We start from the raw sequence: 16,826 nt of genomic DNA, 5'->3' as shown, positions 1-16,826 counted from the left end.
ACAGAGACAAAGTGGCGCCACACCCTCATGAAACGGCAAGGAGAGCGTCAATTTACGGAGTGCTGCTGCGAAACATGTGAGCCTGAATCTAATCCTGGGGAACGATGAACAAATACACATTGGGAGGATGTCTACGAAATAACAGGCTTCTATTTTTTAAAGAAGTCAAAGTCTTTTCTTCAAAGATAAAGGCCTAGGAATTAATTATACAAGATAAAGAGAAAATAAAAAGACACAAAACCTAAACACAGAGTATATTCTGGATTCCCTACCCCTATAAATGCTACAAAGGACGTGACTGACATGACTGACAAGATCCCAGTAAGGTCTGGAGATCGGATAATCGCACATATCAAGGTGTTCCTGATTTTTAGAAGTACAAAGTGGTTTGGTAATCAAAGTTCTTGTTTCTGGAAATAATACTGAAATGTTACTCACAAGTAAAGAAACATGATGTCCTCAACTTATTCTCAAATGATTCAGAACAAAAATAATGTGTATGTGGCGTATATGCTCGTAAAAAGGGGGATACATGCAACTGGGAAGAAATTTCCAGAGAATTTTGCTGAGTGAAAGAGTCAATCCCAAAGATTATGTACTATATAATTACATTTATGAACTTTTTTTAAAATGTTTATTTTTGAGAGAGAGAGTACACGAGTGGGGAGACAGAAGAGGGAGACACAGAATCCGAAGCAGGCTCCAGGCTCCGAGCTGTCCACACAGAGCCCGATGCGGGGCTCGAACTCACAGACCGTGAGACCGTGACCTGAGCCAAAGTCAGACACTTCACCGACTGAGCCACCCAGGCGCCCCATGAACATTTTTGAAATGACAAAATTATGGAAGTAGAGAACAGATTGGTGGCTGCCAGGGGTTAGGGATGGGGATCGGGGGAGGCAGGCGAGGCTCTGAAAAGGGCAACGTGGGGGTCCCGACTGAGGCGCTGTACCAGAGGTCTCCCAGACTCTGCCGGGGGAAGGTGGTGCCGAAAGGGTACACGGGCCCTCTACATAATGTCTTAAAGCTACAATGTCATGTGCGATTATCTCAAAATAAAGCTTCACCCCTCCCCAAACTGAATAATTTAAAAATTTTAAAATACAAAAGGAATTTTCTATTTGTTAAAAACCGAAATCTTACCTTCTGCTATCCACTTTTTGATACATCCAGTCAAAAGTCCCAGCGAACTCGTATGGATTGCTGCTGACAGTATAGCTTCTAACTGTTCTTCCTAAACCACACACGTTAAAAGAAGAGGAAGAAGAAATGAAGATAAAGGACCACTGACCGCAGACTCAGAGATAGCAAGTTCAATAATACAAACGGATAAAGGCTTAAAAACTCCTAACTCACTAGGTGGCTCTAAACAAAAAGCCAGACAAGAACACACAGCTGGTGACGTGAATTAACTACCATCCTCACACACCGGTGGCGGGGATGTAACACGGTAAAAGCCACTTTGGGAAACAGTCATAAATACGGAGTCACCTCGCGACCCGGCAATTGCACACCCAAGAGAAATGAAGACGCACGCCCACACCAAAAGCGTACACGACACGGTACTCGTCATAGTCCCACACTGAAAACAAGCCAAATGCCCACCGACTAAAGAATGGATGGACAAAATGTGGCACAATCCTGTACAGACATCAAACAGGACGAAGTACTGGTGTCTGCTACCACACAGTGAACCTGAAATTCATACAAATGTGAAGTTTCTAGAATAAGTAAGTCTGCAAAGACAGAAAGCGGATCAACAGTTATCAAAGGCTGGGGGACGGAGGGCAAGGAAACAGTATGGGGGTTTTTGTGGAGGCAACAAAAATGTTCTAAAACCGAATGTGGGGCCGGGCGCACAATTCCAGGAATTTATTCAAAACCACTAAATTAGCCACTTTAAACAGGTGACGTAAAGTATAGGCGTTATGTCTTAATAAATCTGTTACTTAAAATATTGTAAGTCACGTTTAATATCAAAGAACTCGATGAATTTCATTCATCCGTTCTTTTAACAACGAATTGCATGAATAAACAGATGAGTTACACAGGAATACAGGGGGCTACGATATGATAAAGGTTCCCCCAAATGAAGAAAAGCACAATTCTAAAAGGAGACTCACTAAAGCATTTACGTTACAATCAGGGACAAAACAAGAATGTCTGCTGGTACCATTATTTTCCCAGTCTGTGGAGGTTCTACCAAGTATGAGAAAATAAACAAGAGTGGGAAAAGAAATGGAGTCTAGATTTGCTGCCGACTGTGTACCTTGAAAATCTAAGAGATTCTAATTCAGTTAAGTAGTTATTAAGTGAAGACACAAAAGTCAATTGCATTTTTATGTGCTAGCAACAACCATTTGGAAATGAATATAGGAAAAAGGTTCTACTCACAATGAGCAAAACTAGAGAACACTTATGGATGAAAACAGAAAGAAGTCCGTAGGAAAATAACCATAAACTCTTGCTCATAGATGTAAAACAAACCGTGAATAAATGGGAAGATGCACCATTTAGACTTGGATCTGATAAAGATGTCAATTCTCTCTAAATTTAGTATGCGAATATAATAAATTTCCAAAAAGAATTCCAATGGAGGTACTGGATAAAATCATCTTATAACTAATACAAAAAACTGCCTATGAATTGACCAAAAATTACAGAAAAAAAAAGGGCTGCATTAGCAAGTATTAAAGCAGTATATTAAAATGGCATAGAAATAAATGAAATGAATAGGACAAAATTAAAACCCAGAAACAAAACCCAGTACATGCAGACATAGGAAATCAAATAAATGTGGTATTTCAGTAGCATGCGAAAAGGACATTCTGTGTTCTGTTTCATAAGTGGTATAGGACAGCTAGACTAAACATCATCTGGGAAAAAAGAAAAAAATCCTATTTGATACACAAAGATGAATTAAAGCTTTAAATGTTAAAGAGACATTTTAAGTGTTAGGAAGATTTTTTTTTTAAGCCAGAGCTATAAAATACATTTGACCACAAAAATATTAATTTGTATGTAGCAAAAGACACTGTAAGACAATCGAGAAGAAAACAGCAGGGGAAATACCTGTAAAATTTCTGACAAAAAGGGTAAATGTGTATTTCATAAAGAATTTCTATAGACAGCACAGTAAAAAACGGTAAAACCTATAAATATGTAACTAATGATCAGCCAATAATATGAAATTGCATACACATCATGCAATTTGTATACTGCATGTATACTAAAGGATATGTAAAGAGATATACGAAGAAAAGGCTACAAGTTAAAAAGTCCTCATAACCATATACACAAACAGATGATGACCCAGACCATGACCCGGGTCTAGACGGAGGCGACTGCCAGCCCCCTGGAAACCTCCCTCTCCTCCTCCCTGATCAGAAGCAAGTCCCACCTCCCCCTACCATCTCCCACGGTGACCACTACCGCTCCCCTGCCTTCTGAAGGAATCATTTTCTTGCTTTTCTTTTTGTTTTACCTCTACGTATGCATCACTGAAGAATACAGTGTCATCTGGCCTGTTCTAGGAATGGTCAACAAAATGTCAATATTTATGTGCCTCTATACACTTTAGCCAATTTTCTAAATTAAAATTATTCACGTATTATTTATATAGTTGGGGAAAAAATACCCAAATGAGTTGGAATACCAGGTTTAAAATAATCATAGGAAACACTAAATGCTGTTTTGTCCACATGGCTGAATTATAGGTAATTTTTTCTCATGTCAAAGTTTTTTTTGTTTGTTTGTTTACTTTTGAGAGAAAGACAGGAGTGCAAGTGGGGGAGGGGCAGAGAGAGAGGCACACACACAGAATCTGAAGCAGGCTCCAGGCTCCGAGCTGTCAGCACAGAGCATGACACGGGGCTCGAACTCACAGACTGTGAGATCATGACCTGAGCTGAAGTCGGATGCTTAACCGACTGAGCCCCCCAGGCACCTCATCTCATGTCAAAGTTTTAAGATATTATTGCCTTAATTTGACAGTATATAACTAGAAAAAAAATAATCAGTATGAAGTTTCCTAAAGTAAAAGGGTTAAATGGAGCACTTAGAGCACCCAAGTCCTTGAGGATGACGAACAGCTCTCTGCTATCACCAAGCTGGAGCATTTGGCAGGGAAAGGCAGTTTCAATCCCTGACTCACCTGGGCTCACGCTCTTGCACCAGTGCTGTTCTCACAGGGGCCAGAAAATGGCCCCCAGTCTGTTTTAACAGCTTCCCCTCAGGACAAGCCTGAGGCCGCCATGGGGTGCCTCCTGTCCCTCCTGTTCACAGCTAAGTGAACCCGGGGCCGAGTTACGGCTAATGAGTCCTGGGAGTATGTGACGTAAGCCACAGCCAAGACCACAGCTACTGATCATGCAGCGTGAGCGTTACATCACCTAACCTACCTTCGCAGAAATGATCTAGTAGACTTTTATTACAATAGAAGCTAATAATCTATGACCCAAAATAAACAAGAGTTAGAAATCACCTCACCTGAGTTAAGTTGGAAGGCTGAATATCAACAAGTCTTGGTGACAGAAGGCCAGCCATAAGACATCGATTATAACCATCAGGTATGAATTCACTGAGAGATGGTCCTGATTTCTTTAAAAAAGTCAAAGTCTGTAAAGATCGATTAATAAACGTCAAAAAATACACAACTTAATCAAATTTAAGAATAATTAATAAGCTAATCACCTTAGTTTACACTTAATATTCTGAATAAGACTAAAAGACGCTGAATGGAAATTGTAAAAGACTCCATTTTTACACTTCTGGCAAGGAACAGGGTTTATAAGGTTCTTGAGCTAAACCAATGCTTATTAGTTATAAATAATATTACTGATGAGGGCATTGTAGGTCACTTTTTCTTTTTATGAAAGATAACCCTATTCCTTCCCTAAAGCTGACAGACTTGGTGACAGATCTAAATGAACACCCCCCCGCCCAGGCCCCCTCACTGCCCCCGGCAGTTTGTTCCTCCTGATCTGATGTAAAAGGATCTAATATCAAGTATAAATACGGCATTCATGCACATCTAGCTGATTATCCATTTAAAAATCTGCCATTTTGTGTTTCCCCAGAAAAGTATTTTTCAACATCAGTCATCGCCCACTCTGCCAGGCACTGTCCTAGGTACCTTCTTTGCGTTACTTCATTTATTCATAAGCTTCCTGAGGAGAAAGAGGAGAATTAAGAGGATGGACAAAAAGGGATGTGGTTAAGGCACTGACCTACTTCGCTATTCTCCTTAAGGTTCAAGTGGCCGACATCCACACAAAGCTGCTAAAAACAACCCAACACCTCTTCTGGCACATTGCCAGAACAGGCTGTCGGTAACTAATGGCACTAGCTGCCAACATCACAAACCTAGCGGGACCTACCACTTGAGCTGAAACGACAGTCTGTACAATTAACACTAAATGCAGCTGACATCCACGACCGGACTTTAGCCCGATCAGACACACTCTGTCCAGTGTTAGTTGCCACCTACCTCCTTGTGAAAGCCATTACAAGTTATACGAACAATTCCTGAGTTTAATAAACAAGTGGCATCTAAAAAAAAAGATGAAAAAATATCCGCTCACATATTAGATTTTTAGATGGCACTAATACAACAAAATTTATCCTAACAAGAGGCTGGTAGGCAAGGTTATCAAAATCATTGCATATAATAAATTTAAAAACGGGGCGCCCGGGTGGCTCAGTTGGTTAAGTGTCTGACTCTCGATTTCGGCTCCGGTCATGATCTCGCGGTCTGTGGGCCACGTTGGGCTCTTAGCAGCACGGAGCCTGCCTGGTATTCTCTCTCTCCCTCTCTCTGCCCCTCCCCTGACTGCATATGCATACTCTCACAAAATAAATAAACTTTAAAAAATAAATAAATAAAATAATTCTCCTATCCTGGCAAGATACCAAGCCGCACCGTAAGTAATAGTTATCTTTTCTAACAAATTCGAAATAGTGATACTTTCTTTATAAAACATCTAAGTATTAAATTTCTCATGTACGTATCAAATGAATTTCCTCAGCTGCCCATATATTAACTATCGGTAATGAGACATGAGCAGGTAATTACATACACGTGCACACCACACACTGTATATGTACCATATGTATATGCACACGCGTACTATACATATACGTATTTCACACCAACACGCAGACACGTGTGATTTTTCTTGAAAGGTCATGTTAAGGAAATACATACCAAAATTGTAAGTACTTGGGCTAAAAAACTGCTCAGGAGGCGGGAACGAGGGAGGCACTCCTCGACTCAAGCTTCTCTCGTGCACCAGCACATCCAAGATGTAGTGTGGAGAAGCCTTACTCACGACAGAATCCAGTGACCACAATGCAAAATAGGAGCAACTATGCAGATACTCTCCTGATCTACAAGAAAATTTTACAAAACCATTAAGTCACCGAGCGGCTACACATACAAAGACGAGAAAGAGAAAAAGAGAGAGAAACCATACCTTAGCGAGTCTGGCATTTGCGCATGATACCAACGATTTATGTCAAAAAGCCCCAGGTACACAGAAGGCTTCCCTTGTCCATATACATTCACCTGCCAGGTAAAGACTGAAACACTGGTGTCAGGAGACAGCGCTGAAAGAAAAGCACGTAGTTTTAAAAAATGGAATAAATCATTGCAAAGTAAAATTACCCCGAATAAAATTTCAGCAACGTTTTCTCACAAATTAAGGAGTCTCAACTGCTATTTGATATACCAGAGCACACTTCTATCGTTCATTCTGTAAGGAGAGTGACATTCACTTGTATCTTAACTGTTTTCCTATTTCAAGAAGATCTTATTAAGAAGTACGCATCAGAAAAGTTCTATCCTGGCTTATTCTCGCTTAACGCTTTGTCAACTTTGATGCAGTGGAGGTAGAAAGCAGAAAATGACTTGGATGAGTATTGTCCCAACAACGGAACACAGTACCAGAGAATCTCAATAGCCATGACGGGCGGCCTAGGCGCTGGGCTTAATTCCTCAGAGGAATTCTAGCTGAGAAGGACTGAGCCAGCCGTACGGTAACGGGAGGAAAGACAAGGACTTGGATGGTGGCTGTGGGATGGAAAGTCAGAAACAAAGTGAGAGAAAACAACAGGAGAGAAAGAAGCAAACGTCTGAGACCCAACAAACAGGAAACAAAGCGGAAGAGGGGCGGGGACAGTGAGAAGAGGTGGAGAGCTCTGCTTGGGGCATTTGTAGCTCGATGTGATGACTGGACCCCCTACAGACGTGGGACAAGAAAAGAAGACACGCTCAGGACGGATGAAGTGCCCCTGAGGATGAACCCCAGTAAGACCGCCGACACAAATACGGCCCTAGTGCAATTCCCGGGACTGCACGAACCCCTCCCACGGTCCCAATCAATCCTCCCGACTGCCTGCTGCAGAACGTACAACTGTATTATTCCACTCACGGATGGGGAGAGGGAGGCTCAGAAATGTTACATAATTTGTCAAAGGTCACAACTAGTGACACAGCTGGGATCCGAATCCGCGCTGGATTCTAAACCCTCTGCAACCGTGACTAAGCAAGGCTTGTTTACCAGGAAGAAGGGAGGACACGAAAGGAAACAAAAATTAAAGGCATCCAAGGCAGGTCTCAAAAATACACAGAGGGAAGCATTATTCACAGCCTCTTCATTCTGGTCAAAACCAGAGGCCATTTTTGTCCAAATGGACAAAATAGAGAGAGGTGGACGAAAATACAAGGCTCCTTCATTAAGGGTCTCCGAATCTACTCCATTCTTGAGTTCCGTACGGCAATGTGGAGAGTAAGAAACACCTAGGAGCTCAGACAGACCTAAATAAATTTCCATAATTAGTATCTCAATTTGTTAACTGCCAGGAGTATGAACTCTAAAAAGCAGTAACTGTCATAAATCTTACGTCAAGATAAATCTTAAAATCAGGCATTGCACATGATATATATTAAGAGCACTTTTTAACTGACCTTCACTCATACCTTCCTCTCTGTCGCCATGATACCGAAATTTCTCTATACTCTGGCAGCCCAACAGCTTGGTATTACTAGTCTGTCCCCTCAAAGGAAACATGCCACCCGTGAGGTCCAGTGTGTATCTCTCTTCACAGTACTCTAGCCCCTGAAAGATAAAACGTACGCAAATCTTAATAGAATTCTAGGCAAAAAGTCATTCAGAAGTTAAGAATTCTCCAAATCTGGGACGCCTGGGTGGTTCGGTCAGTTAAGCAGCCAACTCTTAGTTTGGCTCAGGTCATGCTCTCACGGTCCGTGAGTTCAAGCCCCACATGAGGCTCTGTGCTGACAGTACGGAGTCTGCTTGGGATTCTCTCTTTCTCCCTCTCTCTCTGCCCCTCCCACTCTTTCTCAGAATAAACTTTAAAAAATAAAAAATAAACGTTCTCCAAATCGAAACATTTTTCACACAATACGAAGGAAACACAAAAAGTTAAAGAATAAAGAGAACAAATCACTGAAAAGGGCTCTGAAATTTTATATAGCACACGACACACGAGGGTAAATTTAGTGTCTCGAAAATAGTCACCAACAAATCTAAAGCCGTTACCAAACGTGGGAACCCTGTACTTTGGGCTGCAGTGTAAACTGGACTAACCATCAAAATTACACACAGACACGCCCCAGGCCGGCAAACGTGTTCCTGTGTTCTCAGTGCAATTCTCGCTCTAGAGCAGCTCTTCACTTTGTTTTTGCCCATCAATGTCTGTAAGAATCTAACAAAAGCTATGAGACTTTCTCCCCAGAAACATCCACTGATGACAAAAATGTCACACAGAATTCAGAGACTTCGTGGATTCTTTAAAGCCCGTCCACGTATCCTCAAACACGAGGTTAAGAAAGCCTGTTCCACAGAAAGGAACGCGAGGGTTGACCACACTGCCGTCAGCAGCACGGCCCTTCTTCCTCTAGAACTCAACTGGAAAAACAGTCATCTGAAAGTCCAATGCGTTTACCCGCGTTTACAATTGTTAAGTGGCAAGACCATTTAAAAAAAAATTTGTTTTTAATTTTGGGGCGCCCGGGTGGCGAGTCAGTTGAGCGTCCAACTTCAGGTCACGATCTCACGGTCTGCGAGTTCGAGCCCCGCATCGGGCTGGCTGCTACCAGCGCAGAGCCCACTTTGGATCCTCTGTCCCCCTCTCTCTCCACCCCCGTCCCCTCCTCACTTGCTCTCTCTCTCCAGAATAAACATTTAAAAAAATTTTTATTTATTTTTTTAAGATTTTATTTTTAGGTAATCTCTACACCCAACGTGGGGCCTGAACTCACAACCCCGAGATCAAGAGTCGCGTGCTCTACTAATTGAGCCAGGCCGGCGCCCTGAGACCGTTTATAAAGTCACCTCATGGCTTACTGCTTTGGTATTAGTGCAACATGGTGGAGCTGTTTTTCTCTGGTACCAATTAGGTCACAAGATGAGTCTTGTCTAATCTCATTTTAGAGGACAGCGATACCTGGGGAAGTTAAGAGTGCTACCCGGGTAAAACAGCTAGTCTTGTGATCCCTACTCTAACGCTCTTTCTGTTATATTATGAATACATTATTCACTTGAATAGAAGAGTAACTTTTCGATATGTTAATATCTTTAGACAAAGACTAAAAAAGGCAAAACAGTGACAAAGTGGTAATAACGAACCCGTATCCCCAGTACCATTTACCTCATACAAGATTTGTCCCGATGCCAAACACTTTCTATCACCAAAGGCCAGCTGAAGCAGGTGTAAACTCAAAACGTCCCCTTCACTGGAAGAAACAGAGATTAACTGAGAAGAAACGCTAAATATCACATTCATACATTAAGCATCTCTTACTGTCCAGTATGCAACGCTGCACGTGACAAAACTAAGGTCAATGTGAAGAACTTACTTTTACTTGGTCGTTTTCACAAAATGCAGTCCTCTGAAACAATAACTGATTTTTATTTTTATTAGAAAAAATTTTTTTAAATCTTTTATTTACTTTTGAGAGAGACAGAGCGTGAGCGGAGGAGGATAGAGTGAGTGGCGGAGAGCAGAGCAGAGAGAAGAGAGGGAGACACAGAATCCGAAGCAGGCTCCGGGCTCCGAGCAGTCAGCACAGAGCCCGACGTGGGGCTCGAACTCACGAACCGCCAGATCATGACCTGAGCCTAAGTGGGACGCTTAACTGACTGAACGACCCAGGCGCCCGATTTTTATTTTTAACTAATTCTAATTAGCTCAAACTGATGTGATTTGCAAACTTTAGGTGACCCCTTACGTGGCGGAGACTACAGCTGTTGGGTCAACATTCCCTCTGCCCTTCTTTCACAGGGAAGTGTTCGTTAGGCACATGGCTGCTTAAAATATGCCACATTTCCCAGCCTCCTTTGCGGCTGGGTGCAGAAGGCCCAAGTTCCAGGCAACAGATGTAAATAGAACTATCCCACGGCAACCACAGAAAGCCCTCGGCACGGGACAGCACGTCCTCTGCTCCTCCTTCCTGGTCTCTCCCTCCATCCTGGGAGGCTTCTGTCTGAAATGACGGGGTTGCCCTGTACCACAGCAGGAGGGCTACACGGTAAGGACATAAAGCAGATACCGAACCAGCTGTGCACTGCTCAAGTACAGCACACAGTAAATGTTAAGAGCACAGACTTCCATACTGTCTGAATTTGAATTCTTCTTCTCTCGGGCCCATCTTTCTTAGAACGCCTACTTTACCTGGCTTCCAAGGATACCACACTGTCTTAATGGTCCCCACACTACACTACCCGTAGTCCTCTGCCGGCGGTTCTGCCCCCTGCTTCCCAACCTTCAATCATCTCTGAGCGCAGAAGGCTTCCCAGCTTCTTCTTTTCTCTAGCTAGTCTCACTCTGGGCTAGTGGTTCTCTACCTTGGTTGCTTATTATTAGAATCACCAGAGGAGTTTTGAAAAACTACTAATGCTTAGATAGACCCTACCACCAGAAAGAGATTTCATTGGTCTGGTACAGCCAGACCAAACTCAAATAGTCACATTATCCTGACCTCCATGGCCCTTTAGAGACCAGTTCTACTTTTCTGACCTCGCCCGTGACGGCTCTGCGTTCTACCCTTTCCTGCTCTTGTTGCTTTTCCTTGTGACGTTTTTCTAAGGTCTTTGCAATCTTTCCCGCAGATCTTCCCATGGCTCTCCTCCCTCCCTGTCCCAACCCACTTCGTCCACATCTCCCTAACTACACAACCTGAAATAGCAGTTCCCTACATCACACACATTCTGTATTTCCTCTCCCAGCTTTATTTTTCTGTATTTAACATCACTACCTGAAATTATGTTAAATATGCGCACTCATATACTTACGAAATATACTCACTGAAATATAACATCTAGAAGAACAGAGATTTATTGGTTATGCATCGCTACATATCTCCAACTGTCACCAGCACATAGTAAATGCTCGATAATTATGTTGAATGAATAAACACGCAGACGTGAAACAAAGACAAATAACCTCGAAAAGACCAAATACTAAACAGGATAAACTGGATACAACCACCACTAAAGGGACACCGGACAGTTTTTCCATTCAATTTTCCATATTACAAAATTAACGTGGCTTTTATCATAATCGATGAGCTCTGTGGCAACAGCTAAGACCTACGCCCGTGTCATCCCATGGTGGCACAGTCACTCCACAGTGATTCTTCTCTTCCCTTTTTTACCCTGTTTAAGTAATCACTCTGGGGGCAAAAAGGAAGGACCATACCATCTGTCCTTCCGATTTAGACTTTCAATCTAAATTTGTATTATTTTCATCTACTTATAATACCAGTAAGATGTTGGTAAAGTCCATGACCAGGGGATGGAAGAAGAGCCTTTGTTAAATTAATCACACACCTTCGTAAAGTGAGAGAGTAGCCTAAGAATGGCTTAAAGCAGGATTCCTGACCTGAGGTCTGCGGGGAGACGACGAGCAGTCTGTGAGCTCCCATGAGTTGTAAACAAGATTATTTCTATCTGTTTATATGTGTATGTGAACAATACAGAAAAAAGACACACATGTACACACATATAAATGATACACGTATACGTACACAAATCACACACGTACAAACAACACCTCTACACACAGAGCGTATGTAATACTCATACACGCATAAACAAATGTAAATAATCCTGTTTACAACGGGAGCTCACAGACTGCTCTTTGTCTCCCCACAGACCTCAGGTCAGGAATCCTGCTTTAAGTCATATCACACACACATACGAATATATATCACAGCCTTCACCAGATTCTCAAAGAGGCCCACGACCGATTAAGTCAAAGACCAGAAGACCACAAAAATACCATTCTCAAAAATATCTCACATCAGTAATACTGACAAATGCAAAGTAAATCATGTAGGAACAAATAATCCAAATTACCAAATAAATTAACCCTGTCCTATTAAAGGAACAGACTACTAGACAGTGGTTTAAAAGTCACTAGAGAGTTATTCCCATGTGTTACTCAGTGTGTTGTGGGTAATCAAGGTAAGTAAATGCAGGGCATCACTCTAAGAGAAACAGAAAACAGTATATTCTGCCCACATTTTAAACTGTGATTCATTTGTGCTTCAAGTGCAAATGCAGTTGACCCTCTAACAACGTGGGTTTGAACTGTGCAGATTGCACACAGATTGTTTTCAATCTGCACACAGATTGTTTTCAATAAATACAAAGGGAGATTTTTTGGAGATCTGTGACAATTTGAAAAAAACGTAGATGAACCACACAGCATAGGTATACTGGAAAAATTAAGCCAAAAATTAGACACTGGTACCAGAATACAGTATGTAACACATATAACACACAAAATATGTGCTAATTGACTGTTGATATTATCAGTAAGGCTTCTGGTCAACAGTAAGCTATTAGTAGTGTAGTTCTGGGGGAGTCAAAAGTTATAGGTGGATTTTTGACGGTGGGGGTGGGGTGGGGGTGAGTAGAAGAGTCAACTATAGAGGTCTGAAAACTACGTCAAAAAAGGACTCAGGGAAGTGCATACAGTTCATGAGGATTTTACACAAGAAAATCAGGAGCAGAGAATATTCACACAGCTTCCTGATTATAAGAACAGAGGGGGCATCACCTACTGATAATACTACAAGAATCAAGAGTGGTATGGTAAAAAACGCAGACTTATTCACCAAGTTCCAAAATAAGAGGAAAACACTCTAGACCTTAGTGTGGGAAATTTAGAAAAAGCAAAATAAAAAAATCCACATAAAGAATAATAAGTCAGGGTGCCTGGGTGGCTCAGTTGGTTAAGCATCCAACTTCAGCTTGGATCATGATCTCTTGGTCTGTGAATTCGAGCCCTGCGTTGGGCTCTGTACTGACAGCTCAGAGCCTGGAGCCTGCTTCGGATTCTGTGTCTCCCTCTCTCTCTGCCCCTCCCCACTCACTCATGCTCTCTCTTTCTCTCCCAAAAATGAATGTTAAAAAAATTTTTAAAGAATAATAACCAAACATCCTAAGAGACAATCCTAGGAGGAAAAATAAATACAACGATCATTTAGATGACAGTCCCCTTGCATTCCCCATCCCCCAGAGCCCTGCTTGAACAGCCCAGAAGACTGTGAACCCATCAAACTGCTGCCGCCCCCACTGCACTCAGATGGATGGAAACACAGACCGGACCCCGTGAGGGAGAGCCCAATAGCGGTCTCTGTACTTTCATTTCACTATTTTTTCAGGATGGACAAATTACAAAAGTGGCAAATTAATTCTTCGTTTCCATCACTTACCACAGAGTAAGAAGGTAAGACAAAACCACGAAGTGGGGATGTCTAATACAAAAACTCCAAGAGACCCCAATTCAGGTACCTAGAGCCCAAGGTGGGATGACTTGGGAGAAAGTACCGGGAACAACGGGTCACCACCATCATGGGCTTTATCCCACAAGCTTGACTGTTTCATCGATCATCCAAGAAGGAATGAAACATCAAGGAAAAAGACAAGGAAATCAATACTTCTGCCACTCTAACCCTGGAAATGAGCAAGCTGAACGGATGGAATACAGCTGCAAGGTTTCTCATGAGCTATACTTGGGACAAAGTTAGACCCTGTGACAGAGTGAAAACTAACCAAATGAATGCTAGGAGTACACTGGGCCAGGCAAACAGGAGGACCAGAGAACAGAGTCGGGGTCGATAAAAACGAGAGGCACACACAACAGAGAAAGATGGTGGGACGTGAGAACACGGGAGGCCGCAAACCCCAGTGTAAGGCAGCGAGGCCGTTGCCTACTCAGCGCACTGGCTCACTCCCGGGTACGGCAGGCAGACAGAAGAGCACAGTGTCCTTACCGCCACCTCAGAACTCACTCAACCACCTGGAAACAATCCCTTCACCTTCAAGATCATTTCAACCACCACTTGCTAATCCACTGAACTATGTCGTTTGCACCGAACGGAGACAACGTACTACGAAACTTTCCAATAGAAATTAACTGCTGCCGCATCGCTGGCAAATGTTTTTAAAAACACGTCTCACGCTTACCTGTCCTGTGTAGACTGAACAGCCCACAGGTAACAGCAATTACGAGGGTCGTTCTCCGGCTCTTGAAAAGTAAGTGCGTACACGGGAACTCGTCCACCTTCCAACTGAGTGTAGTACCTACAACAGGCACAAAAAGTGGTCTGCGTCATACTGTTAACCGGTGGTTTCCTGAAGAAAGAATCAGGGGTCTTGGGACAATCTCGGGTTAGAGCAACTGCCGTTCACGCAATCGTCTCATCTTCAAAGATACACAGGGCGTACCGGGTCACGGCCGACCGTGGGCGCGGCGCTGGAAGGGCTAAAACCACTACAAGGGCACCTTCCAGCCCCGCGAGTGCCACCGTGTGCTGCTCCCCAGGGAGGCAGCCGTGGGCGCTGAAACCCCGACACAGCACGTCACCTCGGCTGCTCGCCCCGGGCCAGTTTCCCCATCGCGACACCGGGGCGGCGAGAGCCCGAGGGGCTCCCGTAAAGCACCTAGAAATCAGCCCCGAGAGGCTGGCCGGCGCTGGGGAAGAGCCAGGGAGGCCGATCCTCCAGGCTCTCGGGAGCAATTCAAAGACAAGAGCTGGGAAAAGGTTCTCCGCGCAGAGAGCCAAGGTGGCCTTCCCGCGGGGGCCACCAGGCGACAGCACCACCGCCTCATCACGGGTACCTTGCAAAACCCAGACCAAAAGAAAGGGCTCTGAGGAGGTGCAAGGACGGAAGTTACTTCAAGGGCTTGTCATTCTCTGATATTATCAAAGAACGCAACAGTGAGCAAAGGGCCTGGTTTGAGATGAGAGAACCTCGTTAGTTTCCTCCTCTCTTTTCTCGTCCGCTTCAAACGTGGCATAGAGCATACACTGATTACCAAGAAGAGCCCGGTAGGTACCAATTTCTTGGTGAGAATAACGGAACAGAAAGTTTGGAAGAGTGACTACTGTTGACTTTTTGGCAAGATAAATTACTCAAGAAAATATTCCAATAGGCCTTGAAAAAAAATGAAAAAATACCAAATTAACAACTTGGGAGAAAAATGGGCATCCACTTAACTCTCTATACAGACTAGAAGTCTGTAATGCCTATTTGCTACCTTCCTCAGTAAAGGGCTACTTCCCTCAAAAAAGGGTCAATTCCACAGCATTTTAAGGACTTTTTATGAATTTTTTTTTTTTTTTAAATAATCTCCACACCCAACGTGGGGCTCAAACTCACAACCTCAAGATTAAGAGCTGCACGCCCTACTGCCTGAGCCAGCCACGTGCCTTCAACAATCTGAACGCCAAAAATACCAATTTAAAAAGTATCGATACAACTGAGGGAAATTTAAACAGGATAAAAATTTCAAAACATGGTATCTTTTAACGTTGATTTTAAAAAAGTCTCTGTTGCGGCGCCTGGGTGCTCAGTCGGTTTAGCGGCCGACTTCGGCTCAGGTCATGATCTCGCGGTCCCTGAGTTTGAGCCCCGCATCGGGCTCTGTGCTGACAGCTCGGAGCCTGGAGCCTGTTTCGGATTCTGTGTCTCCTTCTCTCTCTGACCCTCCCCCATTCATGCTCTGTCTCTCTCTGTCCCAAAAATAAATAAACTTAAAAAAAAAAAAAAAAAAAAAAAAAAAAAAAAAAACCTCTGTTTTTCTGTCAACCAAGAACTTCTACCATTAGCTTTACACGTGTGGTTATAAGGAAAGTACTCTGGACAGAATTCGCACCCCGTAAATATATCGTTTACCTTTACAGAGTGGTGTTTTACTAGCAAATGGCACACAATAACTGAAATGTCTTTTAAATATACACCAAAAGACTCGACCTAAATTCACGTGCTAAATCATTCCTTTATATCAAGCTGTGATTTCATGCAGTAAGAAATTATTCACACTCAACTGGTCACCTATCCTACCTTTTTCTCTTTACGCTAATTTTAAAATAGTAATACCTGAGTACAAGCTATGTTCACAAAGCAGCTACCAATGAACAAATGAGAAAAAAGTTGTACTTACTCTCTTTTCATGCTTTTCATATTCCACAGAGCTAGATAGCCATCGGAAAAGCCCACGGCCAGCTGGTTAGTCCTGCCGATGTAACAGAGCGCCGACGCAGCTGTCCCGGACGGGCTTGCGAGCTGGAGGCCCAGATGGCGCCCTGCCCGCATCACGGTCTCTCTGATGTGCGGCACCTCAGCTGGGATGCCGGTGACGACTTCAAGGTCTGGAGACACAAAGGGAGTAAGATTAACAAATCGTAAAGAGCACAAAAGCGAACGGGTCACCTGCTAGGCAAGCTTCAGCTGAAGACCACTGTGGTCAATTACGACAAGATCCATGATGACAAAGCAGGCTGAACTATA

The 16,826-nt window shown here is 43.2% G+C and overlaps 1 protein-coding gene across 3 annotated transcripts in view; it reads right to left on the bottom strand.

Moving 5' to 3' along the window:
* AHCTF1 (AT-hook containing transcription factor 1) overlaps positions 1-16,826 on the bottom strand; it is a 75,565-nt gene that overhangs the window by 38,234 nt on the left and 20,505 nt on the right. For 2 of the 3 annotated variants that reach the window (XM_049635110.1, XM_049635112.1), the window contains exons 5-13: positions 16,480-16,687; positions 14,499-14,615; positions 9,673-9,757; positions 7,967-8,117; positions 6,474-6,606; positions 6,206-6,387; positions 5,489-5,550; positions 4,489-4,617; positions 1,144-1,234 (exon numbers count right to left, since the gene is read on the bottom strand). In XM_049635110.1, the coding sequence (XP_049491067.1) occupies positions 1,144-1,234; positions 4,489-4,617; positions 5,489-5,550; positions 6,206-6,387; positions 6,474-6,606; positions 7,967-8,117; positions 9,673-9,757; positions 14,499-14,615; positions 16,480-16,687 (1,158 nt within the window). The remainder of the gene's footprint in view (positions 1-1,143; positions 1,235-4,488; positions 4,618-5,488; positions 5,551-6,205; positions 6,388-6,473; positions 6,607-7,966; positions 8,118-9,672; positions 9,758-14,498; positions 14,616-16,479; positions 16,688-16,826) is intronic. The other variant, XM_049635111.1, reaches the window with a different exon arrangement.

This window comes from Panthera uncia, chromosome F1, assembly GCF_023721935.1.
Source record: "Panthera uncia isolate 11264 chromosome F1, Puncia_PCG_1.0, whole genome shotgun sequence".
Lineage (NCBI taxonomy): Eukaryota > Metazoa > Chordata > Mammalia > Carnivora > Felidae > Panthera > Panthera uncia.
The sequence above is the reverse complement of the archived record's forward strand: the minus strand, read 5'-3'. Positions and strand labels throughout refer to the sequence as shown.